General features: G+C 34.6%; 1 protein-coding gene across 1 annotated transcript; it reads right to left on the bottom strand.

Annotated features, from left to right (window-relative positions):
- Positions 1-243: 243 nt before the first annotated feature.
- Positions 244-25,712, bottom strand: LOC126885106 (uncharacterized). Its single transcript, XM_050651532.1, has 4 exons — positions 25,607-25,712; positions 25,113-25,193; positions 24,784-24,861; positions 244-443 (listed from the first exon to the last, which is right to left on the bottom strand). Exons 1-4 carry the CDS (start codon positions 25,677-25,679, stop codon positions 262-264), a joined length of 414 nt encoding a protein of 137 aa, XP_050507489.1. The 5' UTR covers positions 25,680-25,712; the 3' UTR covers positions 244-261.

Raw genomic sequence — 25,712 nt, 5'->3', positions numbered from 1 at the left:
GAGTTGTTCTGAAGCTATTTCCTTGTGGCATTTTTTATAATTAAGTATTTTCTATGGGAAATAAGCCACATTTTTACTAAAAAATGAATTTATTAACGGTTCGATGCCCAAATCGGGTTTCGTTGTTAAAATACAAAATAGTATGGGGCTGTACGTTAACGCTAATAAAACAAATATATGGAAGTCACGCGTAATAACACATTTTTTTTGTAAGCTTGGGAACTAAAGGGTTAATAAAAAATATTTTTTATTAAAAAAATTTTATTGTGTCCTGTTTATATAACGTATAAATGCATCAGTTAAGTATGTTAAGACCCCTATTATTCCTTCCATGTTGGCATTGATTGCATTGAGGACAGTAAGAACATCTGTATTTATTGTGTCCAATCTATCTGAAATAGGTGGGTCTCTGGACTGCCTGCCTCTAGGTCTATTTGCTTGTGCTAAAAAAATGGTTATTAATTAACAGTTATTATTAATAACTGTAATTGATAAATGAAAATATGACTTGCCAATCCTTTTGAAACAAAATAATATTCAATCATGGACAAAAATATTGAATATTTTGTAATTATCATGTGATGTGAAATTTTTGTTCTGCAATTGTTAGCACTCCCAGTGCCACAGGAATATGATTTATTTTTCAAATACAATGTTTTAAGTGTCATATAAATGCTTATGATTTAAATCTGATATGGGTTAGCGTGGCCAATATCATCTTTTAAATTGAATCCCATCAAGATAAATATTCACTATTGTAGCTACATAAAGATGTGCGCTGATATGTATTGAATTAAATAGCGTACTATGATGAAATTGACTTTATTTTAGATCACAAGAGATACATGGTTCTTAACCTAAAAACTAAGAAGTAAGCGCGCTTTTCTGCCTTTCATCCTCGACATCTGTCATCTGTCACGACTCGCAAGGTGGGTTCCGTTATACACAACATTTCTCCCCTTCTATAAAGAAAGCTTGTTGGGTGGTTTCACAGCTCTCCCATATCTGGTAACCACTGGCAAAGGTGTCTGCTCAGATTCTAGAAGAGGGGAAACAGGGCTTCTAGATGTTGCATCAGTTTGACTATGCCTAGGTGAACTACTAGTAACAGTGTCATTATTACTAGAATGTGGAATTGCAGTATTGTTTTCCTCCACCTGAAGGTCCATGTCATCACTTACATCAATATTAGGCAGGCGGGTGGGTGCAGATGTGCTCTCATCAACATTTAAAGGCGCTTTTTGAATCACTGCACTCTCACTCACTTCACTTCTAGGTTTTTCCTTAGCTAGACGTATGCTGTCAGCATGCACAAATTTTATAACATTATTAACATTCACAAGGTAAGTACAATAACTTAAAACTTTAACTACATTTCCCAAGTCCCATACATGTGTACGAGTATTTTTGACATATACTTGGTCATTTGTATTATACAATTTAATATTTCGAACTGGTTGATCAGAGTTTACAAAATTACCATTTTCAGATGGTCTTAATAAATCATATCTGGTTCGAGGTCTGATTTTAAACATACACTGAGCTGGAGAAATGCCTGTTGTAGTAGAAGGAGTATTGCGGTAGGTGAAGAGGAAATTAGTTAACTTAATTTTCACAACAGTTAATGTTATATTTTCTGAACATATAAATAAATTGCGCTCTAATGCTTTCTTTACTGTTTGGACCCCTCTCTCTGCTAGTCCATTTGATTGTGGATGATATGGTGGGGATTTAATTGGTTTTATTCCATTACTCTGACAGAAGGAAACAAACTCTGCTGAATTGAATGGAGGCCCATTATCAGAAACTAGCTCTACTGGTAATCCAAAAATGGCGAAAACATCCCTTAGTACCATTATGACCTCCCTAGCTACTGTACCATTTTCCATTAACCTGACTTCTATCCATTTAGACTTATTGTCCACTAAAATAAGGAAGGTAAAATTTTGCTTCTGGAAAAAATCAACATTTACCCTATAAAAATTATGGGGTGCTAATGCCCATGGTATGCCATTTGACCTATTAGGAAAATTCTGAGTAGACTGACAAACATTACACGATTGAACAAACTTCTCAATACTTTCATTCATTCCAGGCCACCAGCAATAGGATCGCATTAACATTTTTAGTCTTACTATGCCTGTATGTTGTTCATGGAACAAATTAAGTACTCTAACCCTGAGTGAGAATGGAATTACTACTTTAGTACCTAAAACCAAACAATCTCGTTCAACCGAAAAGTTATTTCTAAGTTTAAAATATGGTTTTAAATCATCTCCCTGTACATAGTTTGGCCAACCAGATAGGGTTAACTCAACTACTTTGGACAATAAATTATCCTGCTTGGTTGCTTTGGCTACATCTTCAAAGTCCAAAGGGACTTCACTTAACATGTTAAATGAAAATATTTCACCAGACACCTTAGTACTATCCTTACAAGGTAAACGGGAAAGGGAATCTGCATTGGAAATTGAACTTCCCTTCTTATATTCTATGGTATAATCATATGCTGACAATGTAAGGGCCCATCTAGTTATTCTTGACGCGACTGTTACTAGAATGCCTCTGTTAGCTCCAAAAATGTACTGCAAAGGCTGATGATCACTGACAAGGGTGAACTTCCGACCATATAAATATTTATGAAACTTACGAAGAGCAAACATTATAGCTAATGCCTCTCTATATTTGAATACTTTTGTTCTGCTGATGATAAGGTTCCCGAGGCAAAACAAACAGGCCTATCCTCCCCATCTACTCTGTGACTCAGTACAACTCCTACTCCAAAACCACTACTGTTACAAGTGACATATATTGGAAGTAAAGGGTTATATAAGGTGAGTACTTGGTTTGACAAAAGCAGTACCTTACTGCTGTCAAAAACCTTCTGACAATCTGTTGACCATACAAAAGAAACATTCGACCTACATAACTTGTACAACGGACCTAGTTCACAGGACAGCATAGGCAGAAATTTAGAATAATAGTTAAGAAGACCTAAATATGATTTAAGTTCCGTTAAGTTATGTGGGGGTTTAGCTTTCTTAATACACTCTACTTTTTCTTCCGTAGGGTGTACCCCTGACTCATCAATTCTATGGCCCAAAAATTCAACACTTGTTTCAAAAAATTTACATTTTCCTTCATTAATTTTAACATTAAATTTTTCTAGACGTGAAAGAACATTAATTACATTATTATGACAATTTTCAAGAGATTTACCATAAATTAATATGTCATCGATATAGCATTTGGTGTTTGGTATACCTGCAAGAATATTTTCCATTACTGTCTGGAAAATTCCAGGTGCTGAACTAATGCCATATGTTAATCGATTAAAAGTAAACAACCCTAAATGTGTGTTGATGGTAAGTAATTCTCTTGATTTTTCACTAACTTCTAGTTGCTGATAAGCTCCCTTTAAGTCTAAGACTGTAAAAAATTTATTTCCCGACAATTCTGAAAATATGTCCTCTGGTAGAGGTAATACACAGTGATCTGACTCAATAACCTGATTTACTGTTTTCTTGAAATCTACACATATTCTAAAAGATGTTTTCTCCCTCTTTGGAACAACCACTATAGGACTGGCCTAGGCCCGGACTGGCCCGCCGGCCCACCGGCCGTCGGGCCGGTGCGCCTTTTGCATTCGTTAGTATCTATCCATAAAAAAATTTAACTGGAAAAATTTTTTTTGCACCTTTACACAAAGATGATGCAGCTAACATTCCCCTAAAAAATGTTTTTACTTGCCTCAGTAATCAGAATCCTACATAATGAAGCCAGTCGGTATAACAAAAGACAACTTGTAAGTATCAGGCATCAGATAATCAAATAGCTTAGCTACGACGGACGGTGCCTTCGAAGACAATTTTTACGATTCGGGCGCCTTTCGTATGTATCAATATCCGCTGTTTTTTATAATAAATAGCTTGGATGCAACTAGCGGCGCCCTCGAAGACGATTTTTACGATTCGGGCACCTTTCGTAGGTATCAATATCCGCTGTTTTTTTATAATAAATAGCTTGGATGCAACGAGCGGCGCCCTCGAAGACAATTTTTACGATTCGGGCGCCTTTCGTAGATATCAATTTCCGCTGTTTCCATTATAATAAAAAGCTTAGACGCGGCGCCCTCGAAGACAATTTTTTCGATTCAGGCGCCTGTGGTAGGTATCAATCTCTGCTGATTATATTTTAATAAATAGCTTAGATGCAACGAGCGGCGCCCTCGAAGAAAATTTTTATCGACGCCCTCGAAAACATATAGGTACCAATTTCCGCTGTTTCTATATAATATAATAGAAATAGCGGATATTTATATGTACCTACGAAAAGCGCACAAATTGTAAAAAATGTCGAGGACACTGCGCTTCGCATCTAAGCTATTTGATTAACTGATATCTGATATAAAGAGTGTTAGATCCCACAATTGGCCTAAATTATTCAGATGTATTTTTCTGCGCTCCATAACTACGGTATACGTACTGGATTTTTGCGCCCCAGAATCCTAAATAATGAAGCCAGACAATGAACAAAATACAACTTGTCAACATGTATCAGGTATCAGATAATCAAATAGCTTAGATGCGATGCGTGCCGCCCTCGAAGCCTATTTTTTGCGATTCAGGCGCCTTTCGTAGGTATCAATCCCCGCTGATTCTATTTTAATAAATAGCTTAGATGCAACGAGCGGCGCCCTCGAAGACAATTTTCACTTCTACATTATACATATAAGATTGTTGCACCCTAGAGTGCTACATAATGAAGCCAGTGGGTACAACAAAATTCAACTCGTTCAACTGGTATCAGGCATTCTTTATCTAATCTGCTACCTTTAAAGCTAATCTGATACCTGATAGGAGTTGAATTTTGTTGTACCCTTCTTACTCTAATAAAATTTGTCCTTAGATATTCATGCCGCTCATTCCACCAGTATGGTTGTGTCCTTTCATACCTCCCGTTTGACTTCACATAAGCCAACTGCGATGTCGCTCTTAGACCCTCGATCAACTTGCATCCTCGCATCTCGGACCAATCAAGCCAAAAGCATCCATAAAAACCTCCTCATTTAAAAGTCTCTTTAGATCGATATCTCTATCTTCCTGTTTCTTCCTTTTGCTCGTTATTTCAAAGTTCACATAGTTATGTAAGCTGAGCGATTCTTCTACCAAAACAGTCTAGCTTATGACCCTGTTTAGAAGTGACGTTGAAACCAGTGAGATGTTCAGAAAGGATTCACTATTAACCTCTCACAAACGTAGGTGCCTTACCGTCATTTAGCAAAGTAATCCCCGTGGCGTGGATCCATTTTGATAGGTTTTTCCCGTTCCCATTAGATCTTCTATGTTTAATGATTCTTTGTCGAGAGACCAACTTTACATTGGACTCCTGAAAGAGGATCACGTCACAACTTTCTCTTCGTGCAAGTGTTTCTGCAACGTCGTGAGCGGTCCTCGCCCTTCCCACATTTATTTGAAGGAACTGGTCCTAGGTGCTTTCATCCACCCTTTCTTTGTCCCTTGTGGCAGGGTCTCTTTTGAGGCCCCGCTTTTCCAGGATCAGTTTTTTATACTCCCAGAACTGTAAGCTGTCGGCTCTGTGACCGGACTTCACACGTCAGACAGAAAGTCGCCTCACTACTTCAATCTCGTTCCTAGTGCCCCCTTGCCTTATCGGTAGCAGGAGTCCGATTTGTTTTTTCCCTTGCAGTCGGTTTTACTATGCCCGAAATGCAGGCATCTGAGGTACCGCTGAGGCACATGCAGACTCTCTAGTATCTTGCACGACTTCCGGCCAATGGGTATATGTTCTCTCTTTCCAGTGCCTTCTTGGCTGCGATTCCGACTGTAACGGTTGTATTGCCTTATCCATTTTCCCATAGAGACGACTTTGACGTCGTTAGGCTTCCTGCTCCGGTATACCTCCGAACCACCTTCAGGATTTCTTCCTTTGTGACATCTCCGTCTATATCAAATATTTTCACCTGGTCCTGATAGCTCCGGACATCTTGTACTGTGTTTCCCTCCATGCGGGCCACGATAGTCTTCTTCAGGTGCTCGACTGGTTCTTTTTCTGCCACTTCGAGGTTGAGGTCCCCGCCCCCAGTCTTCTTAGCCCTTTTGACACTAATTCCATCCCTCCTCGTGTCTGCGCTACCCTTGATTAGCAACTCGGCGTAGGATTTTCCACCTCCCTTCACAATCAACTTCTGCGTCCCCGCGTTCGTACTCCTCAGTGAGAGGTGGATGTCCATACCCATGAAGATTACTTTCAGAATCTGCCTTACCTCTACAGCCCCCCATTCTGTGATAATATAATTACTCTGATCTCCAGTGTCTCCATCTCTTCCCTCAATTTCAAAAGAATTGCGAGTAGTCTCTTATCCCATCCCCGTCACCCATTTCTCTACAGGAACCTTGAAAATAGTCTGACTGGACGATTTCCCCTGTTCTCTTCCTCCTGACCCTTACTTGTAATTGTGGTCATAGTATTAAGTTAAAGGTACTTCACCTCTCCTGGGCTGCATGTACCTCCTGCACATACAGGAGCGTCATTTGAAATTTTGATTGGGGGGCAAGCATTATATATACAATCAAGGGCGGATCCAGGAGAGATTTTCGGAAGGGGCCATGAACTTTTTTTGAGAGGGGTATCGGATGGTCTGGTTGGAATGTCATAAAGACATTCCAAACTTATAGTTATTAAAGTCAGAACACATTTCTTCGGATCTAAGTGCAGTTATTTCAACAAGTTTAATACTATTTTTTCCAGTGTTTCACCTGTCAGGCCTTGTTCTTCCCCTCTTTCTGATTTTAACTAATTATTTTTATGTTCTCATAAGCGTCAATGAACTTGACAAAGTCTTCACCAATGTTGTTATTGTGTATGTATCTCACATTTAGAGAAAAGCTATTCCACGTGGGATCCGTCGGTCATTTCGTCAAACATGACAGAGTAATCAGTTCGATTGTAGCAGCGGAAGCGAATAGTTCTCTGTGTGATCGAAGTGCTAATTATTAGAGTTGTTGTTGTTTTTACCAAAAAATGGAATTAAATTCAGATGGCAGAGGAAATCCACCTGACAGAGGAAGGATTGACGATGTTGCTAGTAATATGGATTATGAAGTTAATGAAAAACAAAAACAGTCTGAGGAAATTATAAATATTAATATTAATACACAATCAAAACAGGTACCGATAACAAATCCAAAAAACTTTTTACCAGATTATCAGGTAAGCAATAAAACAAATAATAATATAGGCCAGTCCATAATGTCAGAGGTGAAAAATAAATACAGTCAAGGTGACCAAGGTCCTTATTTTGTTTTTATGCAGAATAAGGAAGGGAACATCGGCCGATTGCATCGTATCGCGACAGCTCGCTTAATTTTAGGTGCAGTACCTGCAATTAAAGATAATATTGTTAATATTAATATTATAGGAAAAAATAAAATTAAAATTGAATGTAACACATATAAAAGCGCTAATATTTTAGTGGAATGTAAAAAGTTAATAGAAAGAAATTACGATTTATATATTCCAAATTTTTTTACTCAAAAGAGTGGGGTAATTAAAGGGGTAGACAAAAATATTTCAGAAAACGAATTAAAAGGTATTATTGTTCCAAGATACGGCAATTTTAAAGTAATAAACGTTAAAAGAATAAAGCGAAAAGAAAATGATCAACTGGTGGAGACGGGTACGATAGTGGTGTCTTTCAGAGGCCAAATGATTCCAAAACAAGTAATCATTGAGCGAATGATATACCAAGTAGAACCTTATGTTCCAAGAGTAATACAATGCCTTAATTGCATTAGGTACGGGCACGTTACGTCACAATGTCGTGGTAAGAAAAGATGCAGCAAGTGCGGACAGGAACATGATTCAGATGTATGTGATTTAACAGATCCCACTTGTATATTATGTTTTGGAAACCATTCAGCATTAGATCGAAACAAATGCGCTGAGTTTGAAAAACAAAAGGGTATTAAATATATAATGGCAAATGAAAATTTACCTTTTGAAGAAGCAAAATTAAAATACAGCAGTAGCTATAGAACAGTCCTAAATTCAACAAACACAGGAAATAGGTACACAGTGACAACCAAAAGAAAATGGAGCGAAGGAGCTCAAAATAAATCAGTTTATCCTTATTCAAAAGAACACGAAAATATACTGGACACTGCAAGCGCTTCTGCTTACCCGTCGCTACCAGTTATAAACAACCCATTATATCAAAATCAAACAAAAATAGTCCAACAAAACTCACTAACTAGTAAACAAATTACTGATAATATAGTAACAATATTTAAAAATTTCTTAGACAAAAACTTAATTCCAATAGCAAACAAACAAATTTTAGACGACATTAAAAGTAATATAGAAAAAGTTTTAAATGGCCCTAGTAAATAATAAGATTTTACAATGGAATTCACGATCAATAGTGAACAATAAAGGCCATTTTGAAAAGTACATTTTCGAAAATAAATTCTTAGCTATTCTTTTAAGTGAAACTTGGTTAAAACCAAATTCAAAGATAAGCTTTTCCCAATATAACATCTTTCGTGAAGATAGATCAGATGGTTATGCAGGAGTAGCGATATTATTAAGAAAAAATATCAATTTTCAGAACAATATAAATTTTTATAAAATAAATAATGTCATGTGCGTTGCAGTACAGATTAAGATAAATAATAAAAACTTAAACTTATATTCCATTTATGCAAAACCCAAATTATGTGTGTCAAAAAACGAATGGGTTAAATTTTTCAATAGTTTACACAAACCTTTTTTAATAGGGGGAGATTTCAACTGCCATAATAAAATGTGGGGGTGTGATGTCACCGATCAAGAAGGTATTTATCTTTTTGAGGCTATGGAGCAATGTGGACTTAATTTCCTAAATGATGGGTCAGAAACATTAATTCGTAAACCTATGCATTTAAATAGATCTGCTATAGACTTAACAATTTGCTCTAGGGATATTTATTACAAATTTGATTGGCACACAGAAACTTTGAGTCTGGGTTCTGATCACTACCCAATAGTAATAGAATTTAACCATAATACTGATAGTAACGTTACTAATAGCAATGCTGTCATTGACACTAATGATATATCTAGATCTAGAATTACATGGGATATTAAAAAGGCAGACTGGGCTTTCTTTACCTATCTCTTAAACAATGAAAAAAATAATAATATATCAGATGGTTCAGAGCAAGAATATTCCACATTTTGTGACTCAATCAATTTAGCTAGTAAAAGCTCTATTCCAGAGAGGAAGAGAGGGCCCAATGCAAAATTTAATAAACCATGGTGGAATGATGATTGTAGGGACGCTATAAGACAACAAAAAGAAGCTTTTTTGCAGTTTAAAAGACTATCTAATTACGATAATTACTTAAAATATCAACAAGCAGAAGCTTATAAAAAAAGAATTATTTTAGGCAGCAAAAGAGCTTCTTGGAAAAACTTTTGTAGTAGTTTAAATAAAAATACACCTATTAGCAAAATATGGAATGAAATCAGAAAATTAAAAAACGTTTATAATCCTCCCAATAATCCGATAGTTGAAAATGAGTGGACAGATATATTTTTTAATAAAATTGCTAGACCTTGGGTTATAGAAGGAGAAATTAATCACAGGAACCCAACGGATAATAGACATGACAATGACGAAGCAAACGAAGACAACATGTTTCTCACTGAAGCATTTAGTCTGGAAGAAATAAAGAACTGCCTAAAAAGACATAATAATTCAGCTCCAGGATTAGATGGTATACACTATAGTATGTTGTATAATTTACCCATACATAAGAAAGTTCAACTACTAAACGTAATAAACAATATCTGGATGAGTATGGATATACCACGTGCATGGAAAGAGTACATCATAGTTCCAATTCTTAAGCCACACAAATCACCAAACTGTCCGGATTCGTATAGAGGCATTTCACTATCATCATGTGTGTTAAAAACAATGGAAAGAATGATTAAATGTAGACTAGAATTATGGTTAGAAAAAAATTCTAAAATACCTGCAACACAATTCGGCTTTAGAAAATCATGTTCTACGATGGAAAATTTAACGCACTTAATACTGGATATATATAACTCATTTTCCGCCAACAAGTCGGTATTTGCTACATTCATAGACATAGAAAACGCATATGACAATGTGAACCTACAACTTCTATACCACAAAATGAAGGAAATAGGACTGCCAGATACACTCTGCTGGAAACTTCATCAACTTTACACCAATAGAACTCTTTATCTTCAAATCAATAACAAACTAATAGGACCCAGAGTTTCAAACATCGGGTTACCCCAAGGGAGCATCTTAAGTCCAATATTATACACTATTTATACAGCGCATATAGGTCAAAGCATAATTACTAGCAAACAAGGTAAAATATTACAATTCGCAGATGATATATGCATATATGTAGACCAATTGGAAATAGAACAAGGCAGTAGAAAAATAAATACAGTATTTAAACATCTACAAAAAGACCTAGATCAAATAGCATTAAACATATCAACAAAAAAAACACAAGCTTGTATATTCTCCCGAAAACGAAACATTCCAGAAGTAGTGGAGTTGCAAAATGTCTCGTTTAAAGTTCAACCTAAAGTTAAATATTTGGGTATTATACTGGATAGGAAAATGATTTGGAAAGATCATATTGAGTATATCGTAGCAAGAGCTGACAAAGGGTACAATGCGTTACGAGCAGTAAACTATACAACCTGGGGAGCAGATCCCAACATAGCATTACTAATGTATAGGTCATATATAAGGTCAATATTAGATTACGGATGTTACTTTTACAATCAAGCCGCCAAAACCCATCTTCAAAAAATAGACATCCTTTCAAATAAATGTCTCAGATTATGTATAGGAGCTTTGATGAGTACTCCAATATCAAACCTAAGCGTAGAATGTAATGAACCACCGTTATGGTTAAGAAGGAAAATTCTGTGTGAAAAATTTATAACTAAAATGATAACTAAAGAAAGCATAATATGTAACAACTGCCACAAACTTTGTATAAATGACCTAACCACAGAATACTGGAGGAAAAAGACAACATTACTACTTGCTGAAAGTTACAATAGATTAAGACAATTTAAAAATAAACTACATACATCAACTCTGCCATCTATGTTTCAGATAAATCTAAACAATATACCAAACATACAACCAACCTACATGAGAGATTACTCGAAATTTCCAGTGTACTTAAGGAATGCCATGTTTAATGTGGATATAGAAACTTTATTTCCGGGACATTACCAAATTTATACCGATGCCTCAAAAATGAATTCGAGGGTGGCCGCTGCCGTGTGGGACCCTAGGACAAGGTATAAAGAGGGTATACGACTTAATGAAAATTTTACAACATTTTCAGCAGAACTTATTGCAATACTGAGAGCATTGCAGTATATAAGCAGTATAAACAATAATGAAGAGAAATTCCTAATCCTTACAGACAGCAAAAGTGCTTTACTTAAACTGGAAAATTTGAAGGACATATCAAACTACATATATATTGATATTATTAAGGCATATATCGCACTTAAGGATAAGGGCAAACAAATATCATTTTGTTGGGTAAAAGCCCACTCTAATCTTAAACACAATGAAATAGTAGATACTTTAGCTAAGAAGGCTACCGAACAAGAAATTGAAAGTGAATATAAATTAACATTAAATGATATTTACGCTAATATTACTAGCAATAAAACCAAAACCTGGCAACAATGGTATAACAACTCAACAAAAGGGCTATTCTATAAAAACATACAATTAAATATTCCAGCTAAATCCTGGTTTAATCATTATCACGGCGAAAAAATCGTTGTTTCATATATATGCAGACTTAGATTTGGACACTGTCTAATTCCAGAACACAAATTTAAAATAGGTCTTAGTGATAGTAATCTTTGTGAGTGTGGTGAGTTAGGATCTGCAGAACACATGATACTAAACTGTAGACTAAAGATAATCGAAATAAATCATTTCATGAATCAAGTATATAGAGAAACCAATATTACAAGACCTTTTAATCTAATAACAATATTATCTAGTTTAGACGAACGTGTATATGAGATCCTAATTAAACACATACTTAGTATAAAATTAAAATTGTAAACTATAATACCTGTGTTTATCCCATTTGTCTACCTACCTTTCCGTGGTCTAGTCTTGTGTGTGTGCATTGCTCTGAAAGACCCCTGAGCAGAAGTACTCCTTGTTGACATTCCTTATAATACAATTAAAAAAAAAAAACAAACAAAAATAATAATAAAAAAAAAAGAAAAAAAAAAAAGAAAGAAAAAAAAAAGAAAGAAAAAAAAGAAAGAAAAAAAATATATATAAAAATAAAAAATAAAAAAAAAAAATAAAAAAAAAAAAAAAGAAAATAATAATAAAAAAAAATATAATAAAGAATAATATTGAATAATACTAGAATATATTTATGATATAGATATATGTATATAAATGAAATATTGTATGATTGTAGCTAAAGATTAAATTATCCATTTATTGTTATAGAATCTAGGTATATCTTTAAAATACAAAATCTTATTTTAATAGTAATATGTGAGATAAATTTCTGTAGAGCAAAAATAAGTTCGGCTAATGGATTAAGTCCACAGTCAGGAAATTCGATGACACACACACACACACATGACAGAGTAATAATTTGCACTTTGAACCTGATTCATTATTTGTTCAATTATTTCTTCACCACAACATGTTATATGTTATCATTGATTTTGACTGGTGCTACTAATGTATGTTGCTCGGGAAGATGCGGTGGATAGGTGTTGTTTGAGTCTTATCTCCTGATGCGACTTTAAACCTTAACAATTCCCCTCATTGTTAAGTCCAGCATCATCGTCCAGAAGCAAAAGGCTATCATCACGATAGCCTCTTAGGGCCAATTTCTCATATCGAGTTCAACTCCAGTTTAACCTGAACTTCTAGTAAACGTCAGTTTAAAGTCAAAATCGTCTTTCTCAATTCACGTTCAATCGATGGCAGTTTAAACTTGAACGATTCTTGACGGTGGAATTCGGTCGTTCAAAGATTTCAGAACTCAGTTCAGATGATTTCATGGACTACGCATGCGTTGTATTAACACGAAACGCTGTCATAATATAAATATATCCTATTTTATTATATTAAGCCTAACGATAAACGATAACATTATATTTGTTTTTTTAATATTTATCTATAATTATTAAAATGACTATTTGACTATAAATACTTAAATTTAACCTTATTCAAAAACAACACAAAAAAAGGTAGTTCAAAATGGCAACAGTTTTTTACCTTTTGCCATCTATTAGCATTTCTCGAAAGCTGTAGAACGAGCACTAACATGAATGTGCAATGAGAAATGCATTCCAAACAAAACAGAAAATCACCGGTGAAACTGGTTCAACTGAACCATAGATTACCGCAGGTATGAGAAATCGACCCTTAGAGGAGTATTTTGTCGACTGAAGAACACTATAGACTCTACTATTAGTCGTAGTATTTCTCTATTTTCTTGTACCTATTTAGACCTCTGAGAGTATATCTGGTTAATGACTGACTTTTGCAGGTTGCGAGAACTTTATAGAAAATCCAGCCCAACCTGAACGAACTCCTTGTGGTATGATGCTTTTTCATGGGTTTGTATGGCTCCGTCTTTGACGATGAGTTTGGCTAAACATGTTAAAGGTTTCGTGACAAGACTTTGAGCTGTCATCGCTTTATTGTGACCATGGTTTTGGATAGAAAAATAAAACGCAATCTTGATAAACAATCTCTTTTGACTGTGCGAAACTACCAATAAGCTCCTTTGTTCTAAATGCTGGTGACCCAAGTAAAGCTTCATTTCTTTTCTATGTGTATACAGAATATGGAAATTGATACGATTTTGATGGCTGCCAAGGTCGTTCTAAAAATTGGCACTTTCAACATTTTGATTTGCAAAACATCCTATGTCATTCTTGAAGCTTTCGTTACTGCTTTTGTTCAATTCTAGTCCAGACAACATATTTGTCTCCTATTTTATACATATACATGTGTTTGACTGCAAATATTTAAATTTGCATTTGAACTGCAAATATTTAAATTCATATTTTTTAAATTCTCGGAGGGGGCCATGGCCCCCTCCCTGGATCCGCCCTTGTATACAATACATTATATATGATGTAATGATGAAAATTGATGTATTTTTTGTAAATTTCAGTCATTTTCAGTATCAGGGGGGCAAATGCCCCCCTGACCCTATCAAATGACACTCCTGTGCACATACTACCGGTTTTTCCCTTATCACTGGTTCCATGACCACTACTGCAGATTTATTCCCTCTTCCCGGTTTGGCGACCGCATATAGATATTTTCTTCCCATTTGACTTTATAATGTCGTTTATTTTTTTCAAAGCCTCTTTCACCTGAATTCGGGACCGTTGCGATCATTTCTATCTCTCTTTCACTAAGTTTTTCGGGGAAGAACTTTCGAAGTCCATCGGTGGGGACACGCTTGCCGTCTCCTTAGTCCTTCGTTCCTCGCCGATTTTCTCCACTTTCTATCTCGTTTCTCAATGCTTCGAGGGTGACTTCTATGAAAGTGCTCTCCATATGTTTGGTGACACTCTTAAGGTTTATACATCATTATTGACCTCTACCTTCGTGTTTGTATGGTCAGACATTAGTCTCACTAAATTATTTGTAACTCTGGTTTCTACATTGCTCTTACCATAGTCTTATGTCGGAGTTCTCCTCCTCTCTAGATCTTTTTCCCCAAGTTAGGAGCTCCTTTGCAAGGTTGCCTCCCCTGGAAGATCCGTCTTGGTCAGGTCCCTACCCCTGACCGGATATCTTCTAACCGAAGACCCTATTCTTTCGAAGATTATAGTTTCCTCCTTCTTCTTTTTCTCTTTGCTAAGTTCTTGCCCTTTGTTCCCTTCACTACTGATGTAGATTTAGTTGATGATGTTCCATATCATCTCATTCATTCATAGTTTTTTCCAGCTGCACAACCACTGATGACTCACTCCAATGTCTCCGGACTAAAAGGGATACTGGGAAACTGAAGCTATATTTTTGTGGCATCTTAATATAATTTACCATTTCCAATAAAAATAGTAAATTACTTTATGGAGTTAAATTAAAATTAAACTAAAATTCACGAGTAATATTGATTTACCTTGCATAAAAAGTTTGATGTAAAATCTTAGGAGGGGGCTGGCCCCTTTGTTTAGAGATTAGGTTGGCGCCTTTTTTAGAATTTGGGTTGGCGCCTTTTTCATGAGCCAGTCCGGCCCTGGACTGGCCCACGAACTAATTTTAGTTTTAGTTAAAATTCCTGACTCTACCATCCGATTCAACTCCTCCTCTACCTTAGACTTAAGGGCATATGGCATATCATATTCTCTATGAAAAATAGGACGTACATTATCTTTTAGTTTAAATTCAACTTTAATATTTCTTATATGGGAGTTGGGGTCATCTTTAAATACATTGGAATACTGTGACTTCAACTCTGATATAAGGTGACTTTTATGCTGATTATAACTACAATCATTTACAACATAATTTAGTTTTGATTGCATGTCTGACTTTAACAAATTCTGATCTATACCCATTAAACTTAAATTATTCTTACTTCCATTATTTTCACTGCTTGATACACTATAATCAAGTGTTAACTGATTAAACAAGGCTGTCTTCCAAGAAGGATTGAAAACATTTAGCCAATTCCTTCCTATCAAAGGCAAAAACCTATTTGAGCTTTCAATAACTAATAATGGCAACAAGGTTAACTGGCTTTTATACAAGACATTTACATAAATTTGACCTACAACTGAAATGTTATTGCCAGTAACTGCTCTTAACTTAACATTAGTACTGTTCATCTTGCATTTACTAAAATATTTTGAAAAATCACTTACGTGGATGACTGACTTACATGCACCACTATCGATTTCCATAACTAAGGGCACACCTTCAACTTGCACATTCACTTTCCAGGGCTTTTCCATACCCGTTGTGAGGGCTGCAATATGGCCTAATTGCAACAATTCACTGCTCTCTTCCTCTTCGGTCACTTCTACCTGATTAACTTTTTTTCTTTTACAGACTCTACTGGTGTGTCCCACTTTTTGACAGAAAAAACATTCCCAATTAACTGCTGGGCATGTTTCTGGTTGATGTCGTCTTCCACATCGAAAGCATGGTTTCAACACTGACTGGTTCCTGGACTCTGACTGACTTTTTGACTGACTACGATATTGCTTACTAGACATTTGTAGTTTGCCTACTGATACTGCTGCCACCCCTTGAACAAGCTTGCTTTGACATTCAGCTGCTTCTTGACTTAAGGCTTTCTTACAAGCATCTTCAAACGTTAGGGTCTCAGCTTCGCTAAGTAACTTAGTCCGAATATTAGTATTACTAATACCGCAAACTAACCTGTCTCGTAGGGCTTGATCGAGGAATTTCTCAAATTTACAAGACTTTGACAGTGCTTTTACTTCTTTTACATACTGCTCTAGCGATTCTTCTGCTTGTTGGTTTCTACTATGAAATCTGTATCTTTCATAGATTACACTTGTAGCTGGTGCATATCTGGCTTTAAGTATCGTTACTAACTGATCGTATGTTTTCATTGCAGGGGTATCTGGGAATAAATATGTTTTCAACGTATCATACGTTTTCGCACCCATAAATGTTATTAAATTTGCTACCTTTTTTTCATTTTCAGTGTCGTTCACTATGAAATACTGCTGCAAGCGCTCTTCCCAGGCTTCAAACGATTCCTTCGCAGCATTAAACTCGTCGAACTTTGGCATATTGACTACTGCCCTGAGCACAAAATTTGCAATGACAATTATTGACTTATACCAACGTGGCGTTCTTTCCGAATCGTCGCCAATATGATATGTATTGAATTAAATAGCGTACTATGATGAAATTGACTTTATTTTAGATCACAAGAGATACATGGTTCTTAACCTAAAAACTAAGAAGTAAGCGCGCTTTTCTGCCTTTCATCCTCGACATCTGTCATCTGTCACGACTCGCAAGGTGGGTTCCGTTATACACAACATGCGCTATCATGCATTAACACGAATCTGTCATACCAATATGGTTGGCAAAGTGGCTAGTTTAGTAACTACTTAGGTATCTTGATGAGATTCCAGTTAAAATATTATTGAATGTCATTGAATATAACATTATTTAAAATTAATTATTTATATCATACTTTACTTTAAAACATTGTATTTGGATAAGAAATCCTATTCCAATGACACTAGAAGGGCTAAGGATTGCAACACAAAAAATTTCACTTCACAGGATAATTTAAAAATATTCGATATTTTTGTCCATGAATGTATTATAAGCAAACATTACACCGAAACTATTTTTTAAACATTTGGTGCAAGTTTAGCTAATAATGTTAGCTCGTGATGTACGCAGCTTGGTGAAATGTACATCAAGTATTTAAAAAAATAGTGTTAGTATACTTCATGCATTATTTTCTTATGCAATTAAAGCCGGAAGTTTCCTATTCGCAATTTGAAAAAAGTTAAGCAATAAATAAAGCAATCTAAAGTTCAAACTGATTGATAACACTGGTAAACAAACAGTTTGCTGCCGGAAATTTTTTTACTGTTTCTAGGTAATTTTGGTCTGCTGAATCCAAAAATGCCACCAGATTTGCTCCATCAGATCGTTTTCAGAAAATACGACAACAGATCACATTTCTAACATATAGGGTAATTTAACGCAGCACTACCTACATATATGTAGTGCTGCTACACATGAAATAAACCAAATACGAATAAAAAGTAAGATACTTATTGTAAAATCATGTACTTACAAAAATTATCACATATATCTGCCAAAAAAAACTTAATTTTTCATCTAACCTAACCGGCAGCGTCGCAACAAAAATGTGTTATTCGGCGTCACCTAATAAACTTCCTTTTATATGATTTTCTTGCAAAGGCTTTAACAGGACGGTCCCTTTGAAGACTCCAGCAGCAATCCGCCATCATGTGATAGCCCCATCTTCCTGATACCCCTCTTCCATCGTTTTGATATCTTGGTGAAGATTTTTTGGGAAACGGTCTAAGTAGCTGTGGAGGTAATGAATTTTAATACTCATATGACAACCGTGTTTGTTAAAATTGTTGAGCATTTATTAAATATAACTGTCGATAAAAAGACGCCAGTGATCTGGTGTATACTCCGATACACCCATTTTTTCTAACAGTCCTTTAATTATTGATTTATTTATTTATTTAATCAGTTAAGCCCATTCGTACCTTTCGGTGTTGGGCTGTTTACAACTAGTTCAATATCTACATTTCAATACATTTTAATAATTATACAAAACTTTTATTTTAACAATACAATTTTAATAAATATAAATTACTTATTTGACCCATTTTTCTGTCCATATGTTTTAATCTTGTGGTGCTTCTTTGATACTTCTTTTCCATGCTGTTCTATTTTGAGCCAATTGTTTTACCATACTCCATTGCAGTCCTCTCTTCTCTGCTTCTTGTCTAACTTGTTCTTCCCATCTCATTCTTGGGCGACCTACTTTATTTTTCCCTTGTACTCTGACTTCATATACTTTTTTCGTTATTCTTGTGTCGTTTAGTCTGTGGATGTGGCCCAACCATCCTAACTGTCGTTCCCCTATAATTGTCTCTATGGGTTTTATCTTTAGAGCTTGAGTTATTGTGTCGTTTCTTATTTTGTCTCTTCGTGTGACCCCTTCTATTTTTCTCAAGAATCTCATCTCTGTAGCTTTGATTTTTCTTTTGTTGTTCTTTGTTAGCGTCCACGACTCACTCCCATAGACGATTGATGGTCGAACCACTTTTTGGTACACTTGTGTTTTGACTTCTTTGGGTACCTCTTTCTTTCCAAAGAACGTATTTCTTAATGTATTATAAATTGTCCCTGCTTTTCCTATTTTATTGTTTATTTCTTTGTCTATTTTACCATCTTCTTCAATAATTGTACCTAAGTAGTTGTAGCTGTTTACTTGTTCCAAAACTTGTCCTTCTACCTTAATTTTTATCACTTTTTTTGTAGTTGCCATAACCATTGTTTTACTTTTATCTGTGTTTATTTCCATGTTCATTTTTCTTAGTTATTTTATATAAGTGTTTATTATTTGTTGCAGTTTCTCTTCCGTGTCAGCTAACAATACCATATCATCTGCAAATAGTAATTCTTGTATTTGTACATTGTTCATTTTCCATTTTCCCAATATCATGTCTTTAGATTTCTCCTTGCATTGCTTTATTGCGTCATCTAGTACCATTGAGAAAAGTAATGGACTTAGTACACAGCCTTGTTTTAGTCCTATCTTTGCCTGAAATTCATCAGATTCTTGATTGTGAGTCCTTATTTTTATTTTATTATTTTTATATAAGGCTTTAATTATTTCTATCATATCCTTTTCTATTCCATTTTTCTTTAAACATTTCCGTATATCTTCCCTTCTTATTCTATCAAAAGCTTTTTTCAGATCAATAAAGCATATGTGTATCTCTTTGCCTTTCAGCGATAGTTTTTCTCCTATTTGTCTCAATATGAATATCAGATCTTGGGTACTCCTTCCTTTTCTGAAGCCATGCTGGGATTCTTCTAGTTTTATTTCTAGTTTTTCCCTTAGCCTTTTTTCAATTATTCTATTGAATATTTTGGCAGGAACGCTTGTCAATGTAATACCCCTATAATTTTCGCAATTTCTTGCGTCTCCTTTCTTAAACAGTGGTACTATTATATCTGTTTTCCAATCAGATGGTATTTCCTTTGCTGTGATTATTTCATTTAGTAGTTCTCGGAATTTTTCTTTTGAATTTTCACTCATGTACTTTAACATTTCAGCTGTGATTTCATCTTGGCCTGGAGATTTTCCAAATTTTAATTTGTCAATGGCTTCTGCAATTTCCTCTTTTGTTATTTGCTGCATTTCCTCTGTATTTTCGATCATGTCTTCCTCTCTTTCATGTTGATATTGTTTCCATTCTGTTAGTTCTTCAAAGTACTGCTTCCATCTTTGCATTATTTCTCTTTCTGTAGTTAATATATTTCCTTCTTTATCTCTTATGTTTCTTAATCTATGTGTTTTCTTTTGTCTTAGCTGTTTCAATGTACCATAGAACAATTTTTGGTTATTAAAATAGTTTTCATTCATTTTGTATCCAAAATCTTCCCAAGACTTCTTTTTTGCCGTTTTAATTTCTTGTTTAATGTCGTTTCTGGCCACTTTATATTTTTCGAAATCGTCCTCCGATTTGGTTTTTAGATACATTTTCCATACTTTTTTCTTTTCTTTCACTTTACGTTGTATTTCCGCTGTCCACCATTTAATTTTCTTCGAATATATGTTTGTGATTTTAGTTGTTCCGGATTAAATTGCTTCCATTTATTTTCTATTCCTGTGTTAATTGCCTTTATAGTCTCGAACTGTTTGGTTAAATTCCTCTTTACTATCTATTTCTCTTAACTTGTAGCTTTTTATTTTTTCTTTAGTTATCTTCTTTCTTTTTTCTGTTGTGTTATGTGTGTACACCCTTAGTTCCATTATAAGCAAATAATGGTCACTGCTTATTTCAGCCTCTCTTTTTACCTTTACGTCTTTTATCATCTTTAGGTCTTTTCTTTTTATTAGGAAATAGTCTATTCTGGATTTTTCTTTTCTCGATGAGATTTCTCTAGTATATTTGTGTATGTCTTTGTGCATAAATTTTGAATTCGTTATAACCATATCATTTGCTATACATATATCTATGATTCTATTTCCGTTATAAATTTTCATTTCTTCTCCATGTTGCCCTAAGTATCGTTCAATCCCTTTATTGTCTCTTCCCACCCTACCATTTAGGTCTCCCATTAATATAATGTTTTCTCCTTCGTTGTCCATCTCTGCTTGTAATATTTCAAAGAATTCATCTTTTTCCTCTTTTTTGGCATTATCATTTGGCCCATATGCTACGATTATGCTGGTTATATTTGTATTATCTAGTTTTACTTCCACTACCAATAATCTTTCGTTTATATATCTTTCACCTATTATGTTATTTGTCTTTTCTGTTTTTACTATTAGGCCTACACCTCCCGCGCCCCATTCTTTTAAGTCAACTCCTGACCAATATAAGCGGTAACCATAATTTAGATCTACTATTCCTCTACCTTTCTTTTTTATTTCAGTTACTCCCAAGTAGTCTATATTTTGTAGTTTCATCTCTTCAATTATTTCCTCTTCTTTACCGTTAATACCTCGCACGTTCCATGTAGCCATTTTTATGATTTCCTTTTCATTTTCCTTATGTTCCGTATTTTTATCTATCTCACCATTTTTGTTCCTCGCTATATTTGTAGCTTCATATATATTTTTATTCGTGTCCATTTTATTTGCCAGGTTCGTTGTGTTTGTTTTCATGTCGCTTTCAATTTCTGCTATTCGTTTTTTGGATTTATTACTTCTAGTTTTTTCATAGTCTTATTCCATTTCCATATCTCGCCATTTATAGTTATTTTATTGTATCCAATTTTCACCTTATTTCCTTTTAATTCTTCTTCTTTTGCCATTTTTCTTATTTGCTTGTTCTTCTCACGCTCCTTTGTTGTCATGTCATGATTTATGTATACCTTTTCCTGCTGCAGTTCTTTTAATTTGTATTTGTTTTTCATGATTTGTTCTTTTTCGTCTTCATTATTTATTTCAATTAAGCATACTTTTCTTCCTATTTTATGAGCTGTTTTTACATTAATATTTATCTGTAGAGTGTTTTTTATTATGTTCTCTACGAATTGTTTAAGTTCTGTTTTATTTTCTGTCTCAATTTCAATTCCTGACATCACTATATTATTTTTCCTTTTCTCTCTCTCTAGCCAGTCTTTTAATCAGTCCTTTAATATTGTTATAAAAACCATATCATCTTGCTGAGAGAAAAAAAAAGGCAAAAGATCTTTTATCTATATTACGGTATTATGTAGTTTTGGTGTCTGGGTGAAGAACATTCTTTTCTTTTAGTCTGGAGGTAAGCAACTTGGAAGAATCCTTTCGAAGGTTCAAATTTCTGATAAGATCTCTTAGCTCTTCCTGAGTAAAGTGCTCAGGACGTGTTAAATCCCGTTCAAAATCACTGTTGTCTTCCTCAAATCTATTATTCTGCAGTTCGTCAAATAATGTTTCGGCATTATCCTCTGGTAACATAGGTAGACTGCTAAATATTGGAATGGGTATCTGCTCAAGCTGATGTGGAATTTGTCTTATTGCTGAATCCAGGTTAGGATATGTTCACGTATGTCGAGTGGTATGATTAATGCCCTTTATATTCACAAGACAGAAATAGCAATCGTCAAAATGATTTTTGGTTCCCTCCATACCATTGGAAAACCAAATTTAAACATTTTCGTTGTCCTTTCGTCCACTGTCGCAAGTTTTCAATACAAGTTTTGCACACTACATGTGGAGCTCAGGATTTATCTTGATCTCCTAAATGAACACCAAAATATGCCCTTCTGTTCATTTGAGCATTTGTCTTAGAATTTGTTAAGTTTGTTTATAAACATATTGTAATTATAGTGGTGCAATATACAGAAATGTAAGACTATTTAAGTATTTGATAAGTATGTTATATCTCGAAAACTAGAGCTGATACAAAGAAAAGGTTTGTATTTTTGGAATCAGCACAGATGAATTAACTAAAATCAGTTGATTTTTTTCCGGCAGCAAGACAAAAATTTTGTTTTGTTGGGCTGTGTAATCTGACATATACAGCTAAATTACATGTATCACTTTAACAAAACATTTGTTTAAAAATAATAGGAGTTTCACTAACATGTACCTACACCACTAGTACTGGTGCTGGCTCGTTGAGGGGGTTCTTTATTTTGGATTCTGGACCCTATACAATTAAAAATTACATTAGTTAGTAAATTACAGTTAGTGGCTGAATAAGATGTTAGTGATAGCTGAGGGCAAGATTCAGATGCATTGTTAGACTGACTGAAAATCTGACCTATTAGTCCAAGTAATGAAGCTTAATATAGGACAAAACTTCGCAATTTTTACAGAATGGATCGATTTGCTTGAAAATTTAAGAACAAGTAGTGGATAGTCCAAGGATCAAAATCTATATGATGCTAAAAGGCGCTTTTACCATGGGGGCGGTTGCCACCCCATCTCGGGGGTGGAAATTTTATATTATATTTTGACTGCAAAAGTTCATAAAACATTCATTTTAAGCAAAAAATGTTCTATACATTTTTTTGATAAAATTAATAGTTTTCGATTTATTCGCTATCGAAAGTGTTAGTTTTTTATCGAAAAAATCAATGTTTTTCGGTATAGGCTCATTTACAATTCACTTAATTTTTGCCGTAGAAAAAAATGTTTCAGACCAGCTTCTTGAAAATTAAATAACCTACAATTTCATATTTAAACATTTTTTCGTATCTCTGATGCTAATCTTTCTATTCTGAAGAAAATGGATAATTTACCAAATTACAAAAATTCGTTATTCGCTTTTAACTCCAGTTTTATAAAAACTAATCATTCTAAGCCAGTCAAACTTCTGTAATCTATTACTAATACCGTTGATTGAAATATTGTCAATCAACGCTAATACATAAACCAAGAAGGATAAATAAGGCCAATGACTTAAAACACCGCTAACTGACATAATTATGCTTCCAATTGGAGTTAGCATTTTTTTTTTCAAAAAAATATATTGATTTTTTAACCGTAACTTTTTTATTTTTATCTTAGAAAGTTTGGTAAACAAAATAATTTTGTAGGTTTTTGCATGGTCTTTAAGCCTATTAATAATAAATTTTTCTAAAATCCTCAGTCCCAAAAAGAGGTGATTTTGAAAGGGTTGGTAAAAGTGGTTTTTGCATGTTGTTACAAGTTTATTTGTCAATAGTTCACTCAATTTTTGCCGTAGAAAATATTTTTGCAAACCATTTTCTTGGGATTTAAATAAGCTACAATTTCATATTTAAACATTTTTTTTGTATCTCTGATTCTAATTTTTCTATTCTGAAGAAAAAGCCATTTTTTCCAAGCTACAAAAATTCGTTATTTGCTTTTAACTCCATTTTTTTAAAAACTAATCATTTTAAGCCTGTTAAACTTCTAGAGTCTATTAACAATATATAAATAAAGAAGACCAAATAAGGAAAATGACTAATTTTAATTAGGGTGGTGATTAGGGAGTTGCTTTCGCTCACTATTTCGCTGAAAAAATAGGGACTGCCATTCTTTTCATTATAAGTCACTTAATTTTTGAGCTAGAGAACCTTGTTTTACTTCTAGAGATAGAGATTTTTAAATACTTCAAATTTGTTTGAATAGGTTATCCTCGAAAAATGCATAGTTTTCCCGTCTTTTGACTTTGAATCTACAATATTTGGCATATGACGAAGAGCTAACGTATAATAAACTATAATTTCGATTACTATTGGTCTTAAAGAAAATTAAGAAAAATATAATAAAAAATTTCCACCCCCGAAATGGGGTGGCAACCACCCCCATGGTAAAAGCGCCTTTCGGCATCATATAGATTTTGTTCCTTGGACTATCCACTACTTATTCTCAAATTTTCAAGCAAATCGATCCATTCTGTAAAAATTGTAAGGTGAAAAGCTTCGGTTTCTGGACTATATACATTTAAATTACATTATTTATAACTTGAATAGAACATTTGTGTAAAAATAATCTAAAGTGTTTCACTTACGTGTATTACCTACAATACTGGTACTGGTGCTGGCTGGTCGAGGGGGTTGGGGTTGGACGGGATGGGGTTCTTGCTGATCTATAAGTTAAATTACTGTTGAATGAAATATACACATGTTACTACAATTAGGTTCAGAAAATTTGTGACTTATACCATAAACTGTGATCAAGATGAGTAAGATGTTAGTGATAGCATGGCTAACTAAGATAGCTGAGGTCAAGGTTCAGATGGATTGTTAGACTGATTGATAATCTGACCTATACAGTTAAATTACATTTATAACTTGAACAAAACATTTGTTTAAAAATAATCTAAAGAGTTTCACTTACGTGTACCTACACCACTGGTACTGGTACTGGTGCTGGCTGCTTGTGGAGGTTGGGGTTGGCCGGGATGGGGTCCTTGCTGATCTATAAAGGTAAATTACTGTTGAATGAAATATACACACAGGACTGAAGTCAATAAGTAAGGAAAAAACAAAAGATAAAAAATTTTGGATGAAGATATCATCATCATCATCATCATCAACCCGTACGCGTCCACTGCTGGACATAGGTCTCCCTCAGCTCTTTCCATCTTTCTCTGTTTTGTGCGGCTTGCATCCAGTTGCCGACAATACGTTTCAGATCGTCAGCCCATCTGGTTGGTGGTCGTCCTCTGCTCCGTAGTGCTTCTTCTCGCATCCACGAGATGAAGATATACCAAAAAATATATCTAGAAAGCTTGATGTGGCGCTACCCCACTTAAGGTGTTTAGCCACTACAGTCATACTATAAACTGCGTTTGTCACTTTTTGAGATATAAAAAAGTGTAAGGTACTTACTTGTTAAGGGTTGGCACTGCTTTCTGGGCACCTTAATAAAAACAATCTTGCCTGTGCCGCCCCTTAGGTACATCCTGCGTTTCCAGGAGAAGTCTTTTTGATGGGC

The sequence above is a fragment of the Diabrotica virgifera genome, chromosome 5 (genome assembly GCF_917563875.1).
Source record: "Diabrotica virgifera virgifera chromosome 5, PGI_DIABVI_V3a".
Lineage (NCBI taxonomy): Eukaryota > Metazoa > Arthropoda > Insecta > Coleoptera > Chrysomelidae > Diabrotica > Diabrotica virgifera.
The sequence above is the reverse complement of the archived record's forward strand: the minus strand, read 5'-3'. Positions and strand labels throughout refer to the sequence as shown.